Source organism: Symphalangus syndactylus, chromosome 14, assembly GCF_028878055.3.
Source record: "Symphalangus syndactylus isolate Jambi chromosome 14, NHGRI_mSymSyn1-v2.1_pri, whole genome shotgun sequence".
In the NCBI taxonomy this organism is placed as follows: Eukaryota; Metazoa; Chordata; class Mammalia; order Primates; family Hylobatidae; genus Symphalangus; species Symphalangus syndactylus.
This window is the reverse complement of record NC_072436.2, coordinates 43,464,264-43,484,600: the sequence shown is the minus strand read 5'-3', so window position 1 is coordinate 43,484,600 and position 20,337 is coordinate 43,464,264. Positions and strand designations below refer to the sequence as shown.

Genomic DNA, 20,337 nt, shown 5'->3' with positions numbered 1-20,337 from the left:
GCCTTCCAAGGTTAGGTTCATAACAGTTCAGAATCCTGCAAGCTCACTTCAGGTATAACCTGTGTCTCCAACCCTGCAGTATTTGGATATTGCTGTTTAAACAGTAGATTTGGCATAGATGATGGTGGCACAATGGTTGTAAACGAAAAGAAGCAGAACACCTGAGTTCATTCAATTCTCTCATTGGGGTTTTCAGTTGTATCCAGAATTTAAAACAGTAAAATGTTTAAGAGTGTGAACAGCAACATTCACACATTTGTTTAGTAAGTACAAAGTTGTGCTCATACAGGAAGTTTACTGACTTTGAATAATAACTTTAAAAACAAAATTTACCCTTTTCTAGGTGTGAATTATTTGTTTTAAAATTTAAGAATGAATCAAGAAAATAAAATATTACACCAGTGGTATGATTTAGTAATTGTCTGACTTATACTTTTTGTGGACATTTTAGTTTTATTAAAATTGGCATTCTGATTTTTTTTACTGGCGTTGAGTCTATACACAAAGTTGAATAAAAGAAAACTTTCACTGATGACATTTCTTTACTATTATTATTATTTGTCTCTATTCATGATTAACACTGAAAATAATTTTGTTGTATAAGGAAGTAATGTTGATATGGCTAGGCTGTGTCCCCACCCAAATTTCATCTTGAATTGTAGTTCCTATAATTCCAACATGTGGTGGGAGGGTCCCCATGGGAGATCATTGAATCATTGAGGTGGTTTTCCCCATACAGTTCTCATGGTAGTGAATAAGATCTGATGATTTTATAAGGCGCTTCCTCTTTCACTTGGCTCTCATTCTCTCTTGTCTGCCACCAGGTAAGACATGCCTTTTCACCTTCTGCCCTAATTGTGGGGCCTCCTCAGCCACGTGGAACTGTAAGTCCATTAAACCTCTTTTTCTTTATAATTTACCAAGTCTTGGGTATGTCTTTATCAGCAGTGTGAAAATAGACAAATAAAGTAAATTGGCACTGGCAGAGGGGGGTGCTGCCATAAAGATACCCAAAAATGTGGAAGTTGCTTTGGAACTTGGTAACAGGCAGAGGTTGGAACAGTTTGGAGAGCTCAGAAGAAGACAGGAAAATGTGGGAAAGTTTGGGACTTCCCAGAGACTTGTTGAATGGCTTTGACCAAAGTAGCTTATAATAATATGGACAATGAAATCCATGCTGAGGTGGTCTCAGATGGAGATGAGGAACTTGTTGGGAACTGGAGTAAAGGTAACTCTTGCTATGTTTTAAGAAAGAATGGTGGCATTTTGTCTATGCCCTACAGATTTGTGGAACTTTGAACTTGAGCGAGATGATTTAGGGTATCTAGCGAAATAAATTTCTAAGCAGCAAAGCATTCAAGAGGTGACTTGGGTGCTGTTAAAAGCATTCCATTTTAAAAGGGAAACAGCATAAAAGTTCAGAAAATTTGCAGCCTGACAATGCAATAGAAAAGAAAAACCCATTTTCTAAGGAGAATTTCAAACCAGCTGTAGAAATTTGCATAAGTAACAAGGAGCCAAATGTTAATCACCAAGACAATGGGGAAAATATCTCCAGGCCATGTCAGAGAACTTCTTGGCAACCCCCCCCATCATAGGCCCAGAGGCCTAGAAGGAAAAGATGGTTCCATGGGCTGGGCCCAGGGCCTTCCCTGCTGTGTGCACCCTAGGGACTTGATGCCCTGTATCTCAGCCACTCTGGCCATGGCTGAAAGAGGCCAATGTAGAGCTCAGGCCATGGCTTCAGAGGGTGCAAGCCCCAAGCCTTGGCAGCTTCCATGTGGTGTTGAGCCTGCAGATGCACAGAAGTCAAGAACTGAGGTTTGGGAACCTCCACCTAGATTTCAGAGGATGTATGGAAATGCCTGGATGTCTGGGCAGAAGTTTGCTGCAGGGGAGGGGTCCTCATGGAGAACCTCCTCTAGGCCAGTGCAGAAGAGAAACGTGGGGTTGAAGCCCCCAAAAAGAGTCCCGACTGGGACACTGCCAAGTGGAGCCATGAGAAAAGGGCCACCATCCTCCAGACCCTAGAATGGTAGGTCTACTGACAGCTTGCACAGTGCACCTGGAAAAACCACAGGAACTCAATGTCAGCCTGTGAAAGCAGCCTGGAGGGAGGCTGTACCCTGCAAAGCCAAAGGGGTAGAACTGCCCAAGACCACGGAACCCACCTCTTGCATCACAGTGGATATGAACCTGGATATGAACATGTAGTCAAAGGAGACCATTTTGGAGCTTTAAGATTTGACTGCCCCACTAGATTTCAGACTTGCATGCAGACTGTAGCCCCTTTGTTTTAGCGAATTTCCCCCATTTGGAATGGCTGTATTTAGCCAATGCCTGTACCCTCACTGTAGCTAGGAAGTAACTAACTTGCTTTTTATTTTAAGGCTCATAGGTGAAAGGTACTTGCCTTGTCTCAGATGAGGCTTTGGACTGTAGACTTTTGAGTTAATGCTGAAATGAGTTAAGACTTTGGGGAACTGTTGGGAAGGCATGATTGGTTTTGAAATGTGAGGACATGAGATATGGGAGGGGGCAGGGGAGGAATGATATGGTTTGGCTGTGTCCTCACATAAATCTCACCTTGAATTGTAGCTCCCATAATTCCCATGTGTTGGGGGGAGGGGACTGGTGGGAGATAATTGAATCATGGTGCAGTTTCCCCCATACCATTCTCTTGATAGTGAATATGTCTCACGAGATCTGATGATTTTATAAGGGGTTTCCACTTTCACTTGGCTCTCATTTTCTCTTGTCTGCTGCCATGTAAGACATGCCTTTCATCTTCCACCATGCTTGTGAATCCTCCCACCTCAGTTTCCCAAAGCACTGGGATTACAGGCATGAGCCACTGTGCCTGGTCTTTTTCATTTTAATTGCAGACACAGTTCTTTAGTACTTGCATGCTTGTGAGGCCTCCCAAGCCATGTGGAAATGTGAGTCCATTAAACTCTTTTCTTTATAATTTACCCAGTCTTGGATATGTCTTTATCAGCAGCATGAAAATGGACTAATACAAAGATAGTTTTAAAAAAAAAATCATTCACTCCAGGGTCAGCTATGATCCCAAAAGATAAAATGAGTTCTGACTTTTAATTGGTTGGTTGGTTGGTGGGTTGGTGGTTGGTTGATTGGTTGGTCCTGTTAAAGAAAAAATTATTCAATGACACTTATTAAAGCACAGTAGGGCAGATTTTAGTCAGGACCACCTCCATAGGTGTAGGGACCATGGCAATGGAGTCTTGCAGTGGAAGAGATTGTGTTCAACTCTTAATATGACATGGGCAAGTGGGAATTTATAGCCTTGCAGAAGGGTGGAGAAGGAGGGATAGAAAATTCCTAAGAGGAAACATCATCGGTAAGGAAAGGGATGGGTTTTGGCTACAGTGATCCAACAGGCTTCTTGCTAAAGATAGGCCAGGGTGATTAGGTATTACCTGGGTGGTGGAGGAGTATGAAGAACCTGATCAGATGTTGGGGGTAGGGAGTTCCTGCTACATTGACTTAATAGTTTTCTTGCAAAAACTGGATTTTTCAAAGAATTACACAGAGGGGTATAGGAGATATGTTAAAAGCCTTACTAAAGTTTGGTCAAGAAAATAATCTTTGTCATTTTGTTTAAACTCTTTCTGCTTCCTTTTTCTCCACTCACTAGGACCTAAACATGCCAACTTTGAGGTTTAGTATTTCAAAGAGCTTTGAGGTTTAATGCTGTGAGATTACATGGGACTGTGAGTTTTTCAAACACCCATAAGTCACATTTAAATTCAGGCTTCCAACAACCAGTGGAAACTACATGGCAACTGGAACACGTTAGAATCAGGGTCAAGAATGAAAAGCCGCATAAATGTCTTCTTTTGAGAAGTGTCTGTTCATGTCCTCTGCCCACTTTTTGATGGGGTTGTTTGTTTTTTTCTTGTAAATTTGTTTGAGTTCATTGTAGATTCTGGATATTAGCCCTTTGTCAGATGAGTAGGTTGCAAAAATTTTCTCCCATTGTGTAGGTTGCCTGTTCACTCTGATGATAGTTTCTTTTGCTGTGCAGAAGCTCTTTAGTTTAATGAGATCCCATTTGTCGATTTTGGCTTTTGTTGCCACTGCTTTTGGTGTTTTAGACATGAAGTCCTTGCCCACGCCTATGTCCTGAATGGTATTGCCTAGGTTTTCTTGTAGGATTTTAATGGTTTTAGGTCTAACATTTAAGTCTTTAATCCATCTTGAATTAATTTTTGTATAAGGTGTAAGGAAGGGATCCAGTTGCAGCTTTCTACATATGGCTAGCCAGTTTTCCCAGCACCATTGATTAAATAGGGAATCCTTTCCCCATTTCTTGTTTTTGTCAGGTTTGTCAAAGATCAGATAGTTGTAGCTATGCGGCATCATTTCTGAGGGCTCTGTTCTGTTCCATTGATCTATGTCTCTGTTGTGGTACCAGTACCATGCTGTTTTGGTTACTGTAGCCTTGTAGTATAGTTTAAAGTCAGGTAGCGTGATGCCTCCAGCTTTGTTCTTTTGGCTTAGGATTGACTTGGTGATGCGGGCTCTTTTTTGGTTCCACATGAACTTTAAAGTAGTTTTTTCCAATTCTGTGAAGAAAGTCATTGGTAGCTTGATGGGGATGGCATTGAATCTATAAATTACCTTGGGCAGTATGGCCATTTTCACGATATTGATTCTTCCAACCCATGAGCATGGAATGTTCTTCCATTTGTTTGTATCCTCTTTTATTTCATTGAGCAGTGGTTTGTAGTTCTCCTTGAAGAGGTCCTTCACATCCCTTGTAAGTTGGATTCCTAGGTATTTTATTCTCTTTGAAGCAACTGTGAATGGGAGTTCACTCATGATTTGGCTCTCTGTTTGTCTGTTATTGGTGTACAAGAATGCTTGTGATTTTTGTACATTAATTTTGTATCCTGAGACTTTGCTGAAGTTGCTAATCAGCTTAAGGAGATTTTGGGCTGAGACAATGGGGTTTTCTAGATATACAATCATGTCATCTGCAAACAGGGACAATTTATGCAGCCAAAAAACACATGAAGAAACGCTCCTCATCACTGGCCATCAGAGAAATGCAAATCAAAACCACAGTGAGATACCATCTCACACCAGTTAGAATGGCCATCATTAAAAAAGCAGGAAACAACAGGTGCTGGAGAGGATGTGGAGAAATAGGAACACTTTTACACTGTTGGTGGGACTGTAAACTAGTTCAACCATTGTGGAAGTCAGTGTGGCGATTCCTCAGGGATCTAGAACTAGAAATACCATTTGACCCAGCCATCCCATTACTGGGTATATACCCAAAGGACTATAAATCATGCTGCTATAAAGACACATGCACACGTATGTTTATTGCGGCACTATTCACAATAGCAAAGACTTGGAACCAACCCAAATGTCCAACAACGATAGACTGGATTAAGAAAATGTGGCACATATACACCATGGAATACTATGCAGCCATAAAAAATGATGAGTTCGTGTCCTTTGTAGGGACATGGATGAAACTGGAAAACATCATTCTCAGTAAACTATCGCAAGGACAAAAAACCAAACACCGCATGTTCTCACTCATAGGTGGGAATTGAACAATGAGAACTCATGGACACAGGAAGGGGAACATCACGCTCCGGGGACTGTTGTGGGGTGGGGGGAGGGGGGAGGGACAGCATTAGGAGATACACCTAATGCTAAATGACGAGTTAATGGGTGCAGGAAATCAACATGGCACATGGATACATATGTAACAAACCTGCACATTGTGCACATGTACCCTAAAACCCTAAAGTATAATAAAAAAAAAAAAAAAAGAATGAAAAGCCACCATGATGGCTTTTCACATGTAAAGCACAGTGTTTTGCAACTCGACCAGTTGTCCACAACTCAAGCAAGGAGGGACCAATCTAACAGGAACAGAGATGCAAGAAATAGAACTAGCCCCAGGAAATTCAGTATTCAAACTAAGATGCAAAGGGCCCTAGCACACCCTCTCCCCACATATACCTGCACCATAAGTATGTACCAGCAGCTAAAAAGAAATGATTTTATGTTTCCTTCCTCTTAGAGTTACAGCCATTCTTCATTTATTCATTCGTTCATTCTCAATTGTACACGTACTATGGCCAAGTACTGTGTGAATAATGGGGATACAGTGGTGAGCAAAGCCCTTCCCCTATGGATTTTATGGTCTAGCATGTGAAGCAAAAGTCCACTAAGTCGTGACACACATCACCAACCGAGGAGAGTGCCATGTGAGATGGTTTCAGGCTTCGAGAGGCCAGAGCAGATCAGCTGAGACTGGGGCCTGCGGCACAGCTTTCCTGAGAGGACATGGTACTTCCTAGGTGTGAAGCATGTGCTGGCTTTAACTAGGCAAGAGACTGGGTAGAGAAAAGGAGACCCAGGAGCAGTCTTGGTGACGGGGGCTATTTCAGGGCAAGAAGGAAGGGCTATGAGGGGAAGAGCCACAAGCTCAGGGAGAACTGACAAGATGCCCCAAAGAAAGATGGGCATGTCACACGGGGCCTTGATGATCATAGCAGAATGTTAGACTTTATCCTAGGAGCATCAGGAAGCCCCTGCAGGCTCCAAGAAAGATGGTGAAATACTCAGACTACCATGTCAATATGTCAACTGTGTCTGTGCCATACACACAGCACAAGGGTGGAAGCCACACTGTTCCAGTTGAGAGGGCTGGGAATTGTTCATGGGTGTGGAGACTTTCAGGATTAAGGGTTAAGGGGGCCTCCTCCCTCAGCCTCTCACACCTGGTTACAAAAGCAGGAAGTAGAATTTCAGGTTGACTAGCAGGATACTCACTCCTTATAAAAAAAAAAAAATTTAAGACAAGGTCTCACTCTGTCGCCCAGGCTGGAGTGTAGTGTCACAATCGTAGCTCACTGCAGCCTCAACCTCCTGGGTTCAAGCAATCCTCCTGGCTCAACATCCTGAGTTGCTAGGACCACAGATGTGTACCATCATACCTGGCTAATTTTTATTTCTTACTCTGTAGAGATGGGGTCTCACTATGCTGCCCAGGCTGGTCTAGAACTCCTGGCCTCAAACAATCCTCCCACCTTGGATTCCCAAAGCACTGGGATTACAGGCATGAGACACTATGCCTGGTCTTTTTCATTTTAATTGCAGACACAGTTCTTTAGTACCTAGTATGCTAAGTACCACTGGAGATTCATGAGAAGAGAAAGAGTAATAGGAAAAGATTAGGGTGACCAAGCCTCAGATCAGCAAGCAAACTATCAGAGATTCACAGATCTCTCTGAAAAGAAAAATGTGGCCTGAGATATTTAACAGATTCTCTATCAGGACTGTTTCTCATATGCAGCAATATATCCGACCCAAAAGACACAATTTGGTTAATGTCTTAATAATACAGAAGTAAACATACCCAAGCAGGTTGCTGCAAGTCAGAGATCTCAGAGATTAGCCCAATGCTGGTCAGGTTGTCAAGTGTTTGTGAGAGTGACTGGTGTGGTATTCTCTGCCCTGCCTGTGGCAGGCCAGGTCTCATTAACAGTTGAACAGGCAGCCCTCCCTAACAAGTGTTTTAGCACTGACTGAGTGGTTAAATATTAAAAGCTGAAAGAACCAGTGCCCTTATACAAAGGCTGGAATGTAACAAAGGCCCACAAAGAGTTTCGCCTGGGCCTTTCCTGGACCTTGAAGCATGACAAATAATGAAGGAATTCTTAACAGGACCCATAAAGGATTAAACAAGTTTTTATGGGTGGTCTAAAGAAACTCCCCAGACCTCCACAAACAGGTTTTATTGGGGGTCTAAAGGAACTCGATAAACCTCCATGATTTAGCAGGAGACAAGATAAGGGTTATTACCCTAGCACCTGGACCCATCTGGATTAAGTAAATTTACTGAGGCTCCAAAGGAAGGTCTTCAAAACTCAGACCTTAACTATAGATTAGAAGACGTTAATCACTTATGTCTTTGGATGAATGCACATTTGCATGTAGACATATAGCTTAGAAGGTATATAATCCCTGGAAAACTGTAATTTTGAGTTGGTGTGGCAATATTTTCCAGGCCTTCTCCTTGTACCTAGTTACAGAATTAAACTCTCTTCTTTCCTAGTTCATCTGCATCTCATTACTGGGCCATGAGAATAAGCAGCCTGACCCTCGGTTTGGTCTGGGAACATGCCTAGTCAAGGGCATCAATAGGGTCACAGAATAGAGGTTGGTCCGTGGCCATTCAGCCTTGCCCTTTCCTGCCTCTCTTCACTCAGCCACACCTTTCCCTCTCCTTCTTCCCACCTCTCCCACTCGTCAAAGGACGAGCTGGCCAATCATTTCCAAATGGGGAATACTAAAAACACAGGGGAAGTGCAGATAACTTCTAGCATTTCCTGTCCCCTCAAGAGGATACTTAACATAGATTTTCAACAAAAGAATACCATGGCCTAACTGTGTGAGGTATTAATGGAGGTTAATTTATAAAAAAGAAGGAGGAAAGCTGTGCTTGCTTTCTCAGCAGGGAAGCCTATGGACTGAGCCAGGTCTGAGTTCTGTGCCTACGCAGGCTGCCCGGATCTAAACTAGGCACTGTAAGCAGGGCGCTGCAGGAGAGAGACTGACCTCACCAACTGCGTGGGAGCTGGGTGAGGCCTCTCGCTACCGGCTATCCCCCACTCCCCCACGAATTCTGCTGCACAGCAGAGACAGCCATACTCCCCTCTGGGTCATAATCCCATTGGCCTGAGAACCACCCCTGCATCCCCCACAGTGGCCATGGCAAGCCCCGCCCGAAAGCTCAGACCAGCCTAACCCCGCCCCTAACCGATGGTATTTCTCTACCAGCCCTAGTAGCATAACACAAAAGACATAAACTCTTGAGAGCTTTATGGTCCCACCTATGAGCTGAGAAACAAGAATACTTACCCTGGTCAACTTAGAGCAAGCTTATGTCCCACCACTACTACTGCAGCAGGAGCTCTCTTGCAAATTCCACCTCCGGGCTGGTAGCCATTCAACTCAGACCATTACAGCAACTCTTGGCAGAAAAACACTGCTCCCAGAAATAAGAAAACAACAGCTAACACCACTGCCGGCAACACCACGGTCCTGAGTCTGCCCACACGACAACTTCGCTGCTAGCATAACCAACATTTGAGAAAGCTAGCACACTAAATGTCTTCTACAGCCAAGGAATCTCAGAGCCTACATCACTTCCCTGCCACTTCCACCCCTGCAGGTGCTGGTATCCACTGCTGGGAGACGTCAATATGGGTCACATCACAGGACTCTTTGTAGATATTCCCCAGCACCAGACAAGAGCCTGGTAGCCCCACTGAATGGCTAGACCCAGAAGAGCAATAATAATCACTGACGTCCAGCTCTCAGGAAGCCCCATTCTCAGGCGAAGGGGGAGAACACCACATCAAGTGATCACCTTGTGGGACAAAAGAATCTGCACAGCAGGCCTTGAGTTCCAGATCCTTCTGCTGGTGGGAAGTTTCTCACATCAGAGACACAGCTGCAGTGCTGGGCACAATAGGTAAAGTTTAGGTGAGCAAGATCAACTATATCACAAATATCGAGATGAAGAGAATTGAAATAACTTTTCCCAGATTTGTTTTCCTTGTTTTCCCTTGTTCTCTCACCCAAATCCCCTAATGACTGCTTGTGGCCCTTCCCCACTCCACAGAACCCAGAACATGAAGTTCAAAAGGATAATGGAATTTATGGGGAATAAACTAGAGGAAGAGCCTGTCAAAAGAATTGCTCAGCACACATCTTTTGAAAGTAAGAAGAAAAACCAGATGACCAACTATGTAATGATAACCTGTGACATCATGGACCACTCCATCTCCCCATTTATGAGGAAAGCTGCCTGCCAACCATCATGAATTTCCTTGAGAAGAATATTACTACATAACTAGTATTTTGGGAAAGAATATTAATATGTTTATTTCCTTTTTATTCATTTTTTAAAAGATAGAAACTCACTCTGTCACCCAGGATGGAGTGCAGTGGTGCAATCACAGCTCACTGCAACCTTAAACTCCTGTGTTAAGGCAATCCTCCCACCTCCAGCCTCCCAAGTAGCTGAGACCACAGGTACACACCACCATGCCCAGCTAAATTTTTTATTTTTTGTACAGATAGGGTCTCACTGTGTTGCCCAGGCTGGTCTTGAACTTCTGGGCTCAAGCAATTCTCCCACCTTGGCCTCCAAAATGCTGGGAGTTCAGGCATGAGCCACCATGACCAGCCTTATTACCTTTTTAACTAACATGATGCTGCCAATAATTTTGAGGTTTTCTCAAAATATTAATAAGTCTTTGAAAGAAAATAGATTGTGATGTGTACCTGTAATAAGAATTTATACTTTTTAATTATCTCTAAAGTTTCACTTTATGGAAAAAGTATTCAGAATAGACTTCCCGTCCAATCTCTCAAGCACAATTGCACTGCTTTTAAGGGACCATTGAAGGGTGGAAGGATTACTTCTCAGCAGCACAGAATAAGAGATTTGATGAAGACTAGGGAGGAAAATGGCTGACTCTTCTCTGACCTTCCACACGGAGCTCTAAAGAGAGAGACAAAGTCTATACTACACAGGGGCAATTTTATTACCCTATCTTCCAGTTTTTATTCCCCTTATCACTGTTTTTCTCTAGAAATGACTTCCTGAGCTTGCTCAAATGTTCAGGCAAGAACTGTAAATTACCCTTTCCTCTCTGCATGCCCCTGGAAAATAAAATCGTTTTGTTAGCTAAGGAGCTGGGCTCAACATTCTTCACAAACTGACTGAATAGTTGTAAAAGAAATTTGGAACCTTGTCAAAAGTCTGGTGGTTAAGTCTCCAAACCAAAGTTTCGAGGTCCTGAGGTCAGCTGGCCACGTTCTTCCACCTGTCACCTGGCCCTGTCCTTCCCAGGAAGAGTATCTTCTCTGATGGGTGCTTGGCAGGAGAACCCCCCGACAGCTTTGCTAAAGTTTTCTGAGAGCTAAACCAGTCTAAGACTTTGCCTACCCAGTCTTCCTTCCTTCCCTCTTTCCTGCCCTTCTCCACAGGGGTTACTACTACACCAGGCTCTGACAGCCCTGCTCATTTATAAATCCCTCACAAGCGTTGTCCCTCAATAAATCTCTTACTCTTACTCTCTCTCAGTGATAGGCCAAGCATCTGCCTATCACTGAAAAGGGAGCAATATTCTCCCTTTGTTAGAGTGACCATTATATTTATGATTTACTGTTAAATTCAGATGTGCAAATACTAGGTTGAGTCATTTGAAATTGGTATTAAAAAAGAAAGCAAACATTCAAGAATCACAGAGGCAGCAACTTCAGAAAGATGAGAATTACTGAAACAGGATCTTGGAGGAGGGGCATGTGGAGAAAACCCCCACCCCTGGGGAAGGAGCACAACTTGGCCAGGGCTCTGTCCCTGAGGACACTATGAAGATACTGACTCTGAAGTGATCTGCACACTGGACTCTGCTGCTGCTACAGGAAGTGAATTATCTCGCGGATACCACTCACTGGAGCAAGAAGGCAGTGAAGAGAGCAAGTCCCTACTCCTCCTTTTGTCTCTCAGTCTCCCTGTGAGCAGAGACTCAGAGAAGACGCACCAGCTGGCCCAGTGGAAACACAGATGGCAGAGTCCCAGCCCAGCATCTCAAAGAAAACCCGAGACACGTGAACTAGGACATGAGAGGCAATAACTTTATAAATAGGCCAGCCAATAGCTGACCTTTTTAAGCTCAAAAATGGCCATTTCAATAGTTCAACCTAATGTGTGTGTTTGTGTGCGTGTAAATATAAATGTATATATGTAAATATAAAATATATTCTCATGTAAAAAAAAAAAACCCAGGCCGAGCACAGTGGCTCATGCCTATAATCCCAGCACTTTGGGAGGCCAAGGCAGGTGGATCACCTGAGGGTGGGAGTTCGAGACCAGCCTGTCCAACATGGTGAAACCTCGTCTCTACTAAAAATACAAACTTAGCTGGGCATGGTGGCGCATGCCTGTAATCCCAGTTACCCAGGAGGCTGAGGCAGGAGAATCGCTTGAATCTGGGAGGTGGAGGTTGCAGTGAGCCGAGATCATGCCATTGCACTCCAGCCTGGGCAAAAAGAGTGAAACTCCATCTCAAAAAAAAATAAAAAATAAAAAATAAATAAATAAAAATCTAAACTTACCTAAAATAAATCAATAGACTTACTATTGTTGGCAAACACTTCCTCTCCTCCTTCTGCTGGAGACTCCAGGTGGCAGGTCTTCTCTGAAGTCTCAAAGCCCCTGCAAGGGCTCTCAGGAGCAGCGGCAGTGACTGCAGCTGAGGCTGCAAAACGACTGAGAGTGGGATGCCACAGCGGCTATTGTGAACTTGGTAGAATTCTCTCCATCTAACCAACTGAGGCAATGTTTCTCTGATGGCCTTTATAATGGTTTGTTTGAAAGGTGTGGTTAGTGCCAATGCCCAGCATGCCAGGTGACACATTCTAGAAAGTAAATGAAGTAGTATGAGCTCTAAAATCCCTTCAACATGACTGAGGGAAGCACCCTTGCTTGGGTTGAGTTAATCTAAATGCTGAGAGAAATCCCAGCAGAGGTGGTCCCTGGAAAAATCTGCCTCTCCAACACAGTGGCAGGGCCCATTTGTTCTGTGGCCCATTGTTCAGCAGCCACTCATTTCAAACTGAGTGGAACTTACAGCCCCGATAAGGCACACAGCTGGCTGAGCCAGCAGCTAAGTGACATAAATAAGGAGCTGCCAGTCCTCCCACACTACCAGGGAGCCAGAATCTCAGAATTAGAAAAAGCACTTAGAGGCCGGGCGCGGTGGCTCACGCTTGTAATCCCAGCACTTTGGGAGGCCGAGGCGGGCGGATCATGAGGTCAGGAGATCGAGACCATGGTGAAACCCCGTCTCTACTAAAAAATAGAAAAAAATTAGCCGGGCGTGGTGGCGGGCGCCTGTAGCCCCAGCTACTCGGAGAGGCTGAGGCAGGAGAATGGCGTGAACCCGGGAGGGGGAGCTTGCAGTGAGCCGAGATTGCGCCACTGCACTCTAGCCTGGGCGACAGAGCAAGACTCCGTCTCAAAAAAAAAAAAAAAAAAAAAAAAAAAGAAAAAGCACTTAGAGATCATTCAGACAGGTGGTCAGGTAGCTCTTTTGATGTCATTAACTGAAGTGTCATTGTCTACATATGGAAAAACTGGAAGTTTCCACAAAGGTTAAATATACCAATGATCCAGCAATTCAAATCATAGTCATACACCCAAGAGAACAAGAGAGAATGCATCTGTCCCCCACCCCCCAAAAAAAAGTGTGAAAATATCATAGAAGCTCTATTCATATTCATAATCACCAAAAACTGGTATCAACCTATATGTCCATGAAAATAAGAATTGAGTAAAAAATTCTGGTATATTCATTCAGTGATATAGTATATGGCAATAGAAATAAATGAACTACTGATACTTGCTGCTGATACTTGATGAATTTCAAATACATTATGTTGAAAGAACAAAGCCAGACACAAAGGAGTACATAATGTATGATTCCATTAATTTGAGGATTAAGAACAGACAAAACTAAACTATGGTGACAAAAGTCAGAACAGCCTCTGCCTTGAGTGTGGGGCACTGGTGCAGCATCGCCTGGGAAGGAGCATGAGGGAATTGTCCGAAGCAATGGGAATGTCCTATATCTTGATCTAAATGGTAGTTATGTGGGTGCATATAGAAGTATAAATTCATCAAGACATAAACTTACACTTTATGCATTTGTCTGCATGTAAACTGTGCCTCAATATAAAAAAAAAAACTCGTTGTAATAATAGTCCTCAAATATTGCAGTCTAACCTCTCACAGAACAGAAACAGACCTGAGATTTAGGTAACTCTCTAAGTCAGTCTTGGAAGTTGGGATGGAATTCCCAGCTGGACTGTCCCAGCTGACAGCATGTGAACCTAACATGGGCACCTAGCATGTGATATGTCAATAGAAGCATGGGTCTCCCTGGGTCTGGGGAAGGTGTTTCTCCAAATCTCCATGGATAACCAAACCCAGAAGGGAGGATCACTTTCCTTTCTGTAGGGAGAGTAACTCCAGGTGAAGAGAAGGAAGAAGGAAGGGAATTCCTGGAGGCTTGCTCCAGGCATTCCTTCAATATTTTCTCTCAATTCCCCATCTCCATGGGCATCCACAGGACCAGGAAGTGACCTCCTGGACTTGGGCAGGCCCCTAGACTGGTGCCCCACTGCTGTTCTTCCTCCTGGCAGTACAGAGGTGCAGCCCTGCCAGAATCTCACCAGTAGAAAGAGTGAGGCCTATTCTGGCACAATGCTGAAGATTTTGTTCCAGTTCTACCCAGGAGTCATGCAAATTGTCTCTGTTTGCCTGAACATATTTACCTGTAATGAGTGACCAGAGCTCTGTGCCCAAAGCACTGAATACATAAAACCCATGTGAATCTCGACTTTCATTTACTTTTTACTTTCCCTTGCTGGTGCCCAAGACCACGGTGGAAGGAATGGCTAAGGATAAGGTGGAGGAGACAAGTGAGTTAGAATGGGGCTTGTTACCCCGAGAAGAATTTTCCCAAGTGAATGGAATCATTCTTCAAAAGAAAGTATGCGATTTCTGGGATAAGATCTGGAACTTCCAAGCCAAGCCTGATGACCTGCTCATTGCTTCTTACCCCAAAGCAGGTATGTACATGTACATGAGAAGAGGGAAGTAGAAGTTGGAGCATGTATCAGCACCTTATGGGGTCATGTAGTAAAGTCAAAGAGCAGAGGAAGGAAGTGTCCTTGTCTATAAATCAGACAGAACGGCAAAGGATCTAAGATTTTTCTATAAAACTATAGGGATTTTTTTAGAGATAGAGTAGTTGGTATATCAAAAATATATAACTAGTCAAAGCAGATTCTTCAGATTAAAAAAATCCATGTTATTCATTTTTTTTCTTTCATTCAACAATTACCTATCAAGAATCTTCTAAATGCCAGAGACTGGCACCAAGCATAGTGATCGGTAAAATGTTTGTTATCTTTGTCCTGCAGAGATTTACAGTACAGTCTAGAGAAGAACATTAAACCATTAAACAAATCATTTCACAGAATTTTGATTACCTGTGATAAGATCTTAGAAAGAAATGTAGAGGGTGTAATGAGAGAACATTGGGGGGTCCTAATTTAGGTTAAGGAATTAGTACTCTGAAACTCTGAGCTACTGTGATTATTACATAGGGAATGTATTATCAGTTTGCTCTGGCTATGAAACAAAGTACCACTAGCTCAGTGGCTTAAACAATAGATATTTATTGTCTCACAGTTTGAGAGGCCAGAAGTCCAAAATCAAGGTATCAGCAGACTTGGTTTCTTTCGAGGGCTGTGAGGAAAGGCACTGTTCCAGGCCTCTCTCTTTGGCAGGTATATGGCATCTTCACATTCACATTGCACTCTCCATGTGTGCACATCTACCTCCAAATTCTGCCTTTTTATATAGACATCAGTCATACTGGGTTAGAGCCATCATAATGACATCATTTCTATTTGATTACCTCTATAAAGACTCTATCTCCAAATAAGGTCACATTCTGTGGTACTGTCGGTGAGAACTTCAACATATTAAATTGGGGGGGCACACAAGTTAGCCCATAACAGAGAGCATGGAGAGGAAGGTTTCCATATGCAGACAGGAGCAGTAGGACTTACTGATAGATGGGGGGTGAGAGAAAGACAGGAGACGAGCTTTGGGGCTGGAATGATCAGGTGGATGCCAGTGCCAAGAACTGACTCAGGGAAGTCCAGCGAGGACCAGGTCTGAGAGGGGCCAGGGCATCTATTAGGCAGTTGAATGGATTGAAAGGGGTCAAAAATGGACTGGGGAACACAAGATGTGTGTGTGTTGCCATTTCCAGAAGAGAAAGAAAGTAGCTTGGACTAAGGAGGTGAGAGTGCAAATGAAGAGTGAGAGAAAAATTGAGGTATTTTGGAGGTAAAATTACTTGAGACCCGAGAGGAAGTGATGACTTGTGGGTGACTCTCTTCTGGCTTTATCAAGTGAGTGGCCTCTTGTGCTGGGATGGGAAAGCCTGGGAGAGGGAGAGGCATGGAGCCTATGCAGGAGGTGGGCAGGTTAAACTACAGCTCAGTTTGGGATATGTTAAGTTTGAGGTGACCTTTAGACCACTAAGTGTTGACGTCAAGGGGCTGTCAGAAATACAGCACAGAGGGAAGCCCACTCTGGCTTAAGATATAACTGGAGTTGCTACAGATAGTGAAATCTCAGGTTAAATGGCCTACGGCAGAGCCTGAGGCAAGGATTCAGGTACACGTGATTTATTGGAAGGCTGCTCTTTAGGAAAAAAAAAAAAAAAAAAAAAACCAGTAATGGTATGTATAGGATAGGGGAAGGGAAGGGGCCAAGTAAAGATGTGGCATTGGGTAAAGCCTTGCCCTGATGTGGTTAGGGCAGGAGGGGAAGGAGTAGAAGAATGGAGACTTTCTCCATTAGGAGCCTCCCTTCAGAGGAAGACACTTCTCTAGCAAAGCAGGTAGCTGAGAGACATGAGCGGCCAAAGCTCACAGCCATGGAGGAGGTGAGCGGGTGCAAGAGGCTGGTACAGGGGATCTGAGGAAGCCACCAACAGTGTCTACTAAAGATGGTGTTCAAAGCAATGGGAATGAATGAAATCACATGAGAAGAAAGCATAGAGGAAAAAGAGGGCACAGGACCAAACCCCAAGAAGCTTTCTCACTTAGTTGTTGGACAGAGAAGAAGTCAGAAGTGGGTAGTGTCCTGGTAACCAGTGGAGTGAATCTTTGAGCCAGAAAGATCTGAACTGAGTGCCTGTTTTGATCGAATTAATCACATGGCTGTCAGATGGGCACTGCACTTGGTGCTTGTAAACAGCCCCAGCCACAGCCTGGAATGACTAGTGGGTTTTCTTTCCTCAAGTTGTCAGTTGTATCAACACAGATTCTATTTGACTCTCCTGGAGGCAGGATTATCCCCTGAAAACTTGAACAGCCTTTTTTACAAAGCAAGTCAAGTTATCCAGGGTCATACTCTTAGTAACTTCCCTCTAGGATAACACTTATCAATGTGGTAGAAGAAATACTATGCTACAAGTGGGAAATAATTATGAAAAGAGAACTTCATTCGAGTGAGAAGTTTATCTCCTGAGACTCATGAGAACTGAGCATTTTCCCAGCTCAAATCTGGAAAATGAGAAAGAGCATTTTTTCTGAGACTAGCTACAGGGCATGACAGATACTTGAGACATGCAGGAAACAGCTGACCTGATGCTGTGGTAACTTCATCATTTATCCTCCAAACTAAGTCATCTGATATAGAAAGAGACACTGTTAATAATTAATCTAGGACAACAGAATCAAGCTGTATTGCCCTGGGTAAGTTGGAAGGTTACAGTGACCCTACAAAACACAAGCCATCCCAGATGCTAGGTTCCAGGCCCCATCTACTACTTACCTAAGTAAGTCAGCCTGTCGTAATCTGAAATCATGATCCTCACTCCCAAACGAGCCCCTTTTCTTCCCAGGAAGCAGATTCTGAGTTGAAGGTAAGTATGTGAGATGTTTATTAGGGAGTGCTCCTGGGATCACTCCCTCTGGAAGTAAAGGGAAGAAAGCAGGATTGTCCAGAGGGAGAAGTTGAGCTTCAACTCAGTCCTAGCAAAACGCCTCCTATGGGATGATCTGAAGCTGGGATGGCCCTGCAAAGTTGGTTCCATCCCAGCTGGGGAGAGGGGAGCAGAGTGTCAGCCAGTCCCTGGATGGAAGATGTCCCAGGAAGGGACCTGGAAAGGGCTGAATAGCTGCGGGCCATCTGCCAGCAGCATCCCCAGCAGCTGATGGAATAAACACTTCCTTTCAGAAGCAAAATCTGGGCTGTGCATCCGGCGCCTTTTACAATATCCATGAATAGCCGTAGAGCACAGCCCTTGCCACAGCTTGCCTGAGCCATGCCATGGCTTTCTGAGTTGCCATTCAGGTCAACAACTGTGCCTGGAATTGCCACCTTGTTGGTGGAGTCCACGGAAAAGCAGACATCAACTTGTGCTGGAAACTAGTCCATAGTGGTGACTGAGAAGCATAATCTAGTGGAACTCAGCTCCCCAGGGCAAGAGGGAGGCAGTTACTGGTGAGTACGACTCATGATGCAAGGTGCCCTGTCAGCAGGCTGAGTTGGGAGCAAGTCTGGAATGTGAGGCAAGGAGGTCTGGCAGAAGCCCTTGCACAGTGTGGGCCAAACAGGAATAGGGTCAGGGGCCACTGAGGGAGCCCAGGTTTCCTGAGATGCTCACAGCATCTACGACAGCAGAGCCAATTACAAAGGTGGAGTCTGGAGGATGAGGCACCCAGGACTTCCTGTGAGAGGCTACAGGCAAGCAAGGCCCAAATTCCATGCTCAGAGCTGAGAGGAAAAAGCAGAGCTAGCCTATGTGGAGAAGGGCTCTCTGGAACTGCCAAAGCAGTGTGGATTGGGAATTAGGACAGCACATCATCAGGAGGCAACAAAGGTTCGAAGATGAAGCCAGTGCTGACCCCAGAAGGGCAGAAAGAGAAACTGGTTTTAGTACAGAGTAGAAACTGACCAGGAGCTGAGCAGCTGGCACAAGGGCATAGTATAAACGTGGGGCCAGAGCCATGGCACTGCACCCAGGTACCTCTATCAGGGTACTAGGAAAAGGAGACCAGGATCACAGAAAACTGGTATGGGGGAGCCATGATGAGAATGGCACCTTCTTCCCCAGGGCTTCCCTGAGCACGGTGGTCCCATCTGTTCTAGCTCTGGCCCTCAGGATGTACACTAACACCCTCAAAACATGAAGACAGCTACCACTTCTTTAGCGCCTATGGCAAGCTGGATTCTGCCTATTTTCTCTTCCAACTCACAAAACCACGTGAGAATCATTAATATAAATCAGGTTTACGTAATTCATCTGAAACCACCCAACGCATACATCGTATATAGGAGTCGAGTCCATTTGATTCCACAGCCCCACACACATCCAATCCATGCTTCCCCACAGAAAAACAGGACCAGGTCAGCCAAGCGTCCCAGAAGCCAAACAAGGATGCACTTTCTGAGGACAGACACTGCAGAAGCCAGGGCCCAGTCCAAGAAAGCCCCAGAATCAGGAAGGAGATCGCAGACGAGACCTTGAAGAGAAACAAATTTTACCCTCGAGTGCAGCAAACGTCATTTTTTCATTTACAAGGAGTTCACCTTTCTTGTAGAAGCCACTGTTTAACTTTTCTTTGCCTTTGAAAGAGGAATTCATTCAATCTCATTTTTTCAGTTTGCAGATTATTTGAAATTCTTACTTTTCCTTCTTTTTCTTATTATGGACATTGTGTCAGTTCCTTGGTTCTAAAAAAAATAAAAAATAAAAAAATAAAATTAATCCAAGGAAAAAAAACTAGACTACTTATTAGCAGCCAGAGCTTTTAATGGTAAAAGTTGGGGTTTGGGAATTTCTGTGATTTTCTTCAAATGGAAATTTTTTAAATAATCCCTGTTGTTACATATAATAATTATTTGTATTATTGTTTTATAGAAATACCAATGCATATTCAGATTTTTTAAGTACATCATTGGAGTACAAAAATAAAGAAGTCACATTTCTACCCTTAACCTTTCTGGTGAGGAAAAGATTATCTTAATAGTTGGTTTTAATTCAATGTTGTAAGCAACATAAGTGAGGTATTAACAGGCAAATTAATTTTTTATAGCACGTTTCTAACTTCTAAGTTGCAGAAAAGCAATAATCAGTTTCTCAGATCTTTATTCTATTCTCTTTCAGGAACCACTTGGACACAGGAAATTGTAGATCTGATACAAAATGATGGCGATATTGAGAAAAGCAGGTGCGCTTCCATTCAACTTCGACACCCTTTCCTGGAGTGGATAAGAATGACACACTGTGGTAAGTCTTCCATTTACACACCCACAGTCCTCGCATAAAGATGAACAATTCAAGAGTAGACAGTATGAAAGTCAAACATATTCTGGTGGGGAAAAACTCCCTTTAATCCCTAATTCTAAGTACTGGATGAAAAATAACTTTTCTTGTGCTAATCTAGATAGATCCTTTCACCTAACGTATTTCGCTTCAACACTGAACAATAGAGAGGTACAATCTCGCAATTAAACAAAGTATTCAACCAGTTACAAGTGCCAAGCATTAGCTACACAGTTCTCACCCAACAGAGTCCCGGCTTGCTCATGTGGCACCCCAGGGTCAGTGCCAAAGACATCTGGCACCAAGGACCACAGATTCAAATTTGGGATGAGCCATGCACTTCCCATGAAAA

General features: G+C 43.7%; 2 protein-coding genes across 4 annotated transcripts in view; both read left to right on the top strand.

The window, feature by feature from the left end:
- SULT1C2 (sulfotransferase family 1C member 2) overlaps positions 1–13,103 on the top strand; it is a 34,963-nt gene extending 21,860 nt beyond the window's left edge. The window contains exon 8 of the mRNA XM_063616664.1: positions 9,680–13,103. Coding sequence (XP_063472734.1) covers positions 9,680–9,693 — 14 coding nt within the window. The 3' untranslated portion in view covers positions 9,694–13,103. The remainder of the gene's footprint in view (positions 1–9,679) is intronic.
- LOC129463211 (sulfotransferase 1C4-like) overlaps positions 573–20,337 on the top strand; it is a 48,015-nt gene continuing 28,250 nt past the window's right edge. For 2 of the 3 annotated variants that reach the window (XM_055243862.2, XM_055243860.2), the window contains exons 1-3: positions 573–884; positions 14,508–14,700; positions 19,827–19,949. In XM_055243862.2, coding sequence (XP_055099837.1) covers positions 14,523–14,700; positions 19,827–19,949 — 301 coding nt within the window. In that variant the 5' untranslated portion in view covers positions 573–884; positions 14,508–14,522. Of the gene's footprint in view, positions 885–14,223; positions 14,701–19,826; positions 19,950–20,337 lie in introns of those variants that run through there. The other variant, XM_055243861.2, reaches the window with a different exon arrangement.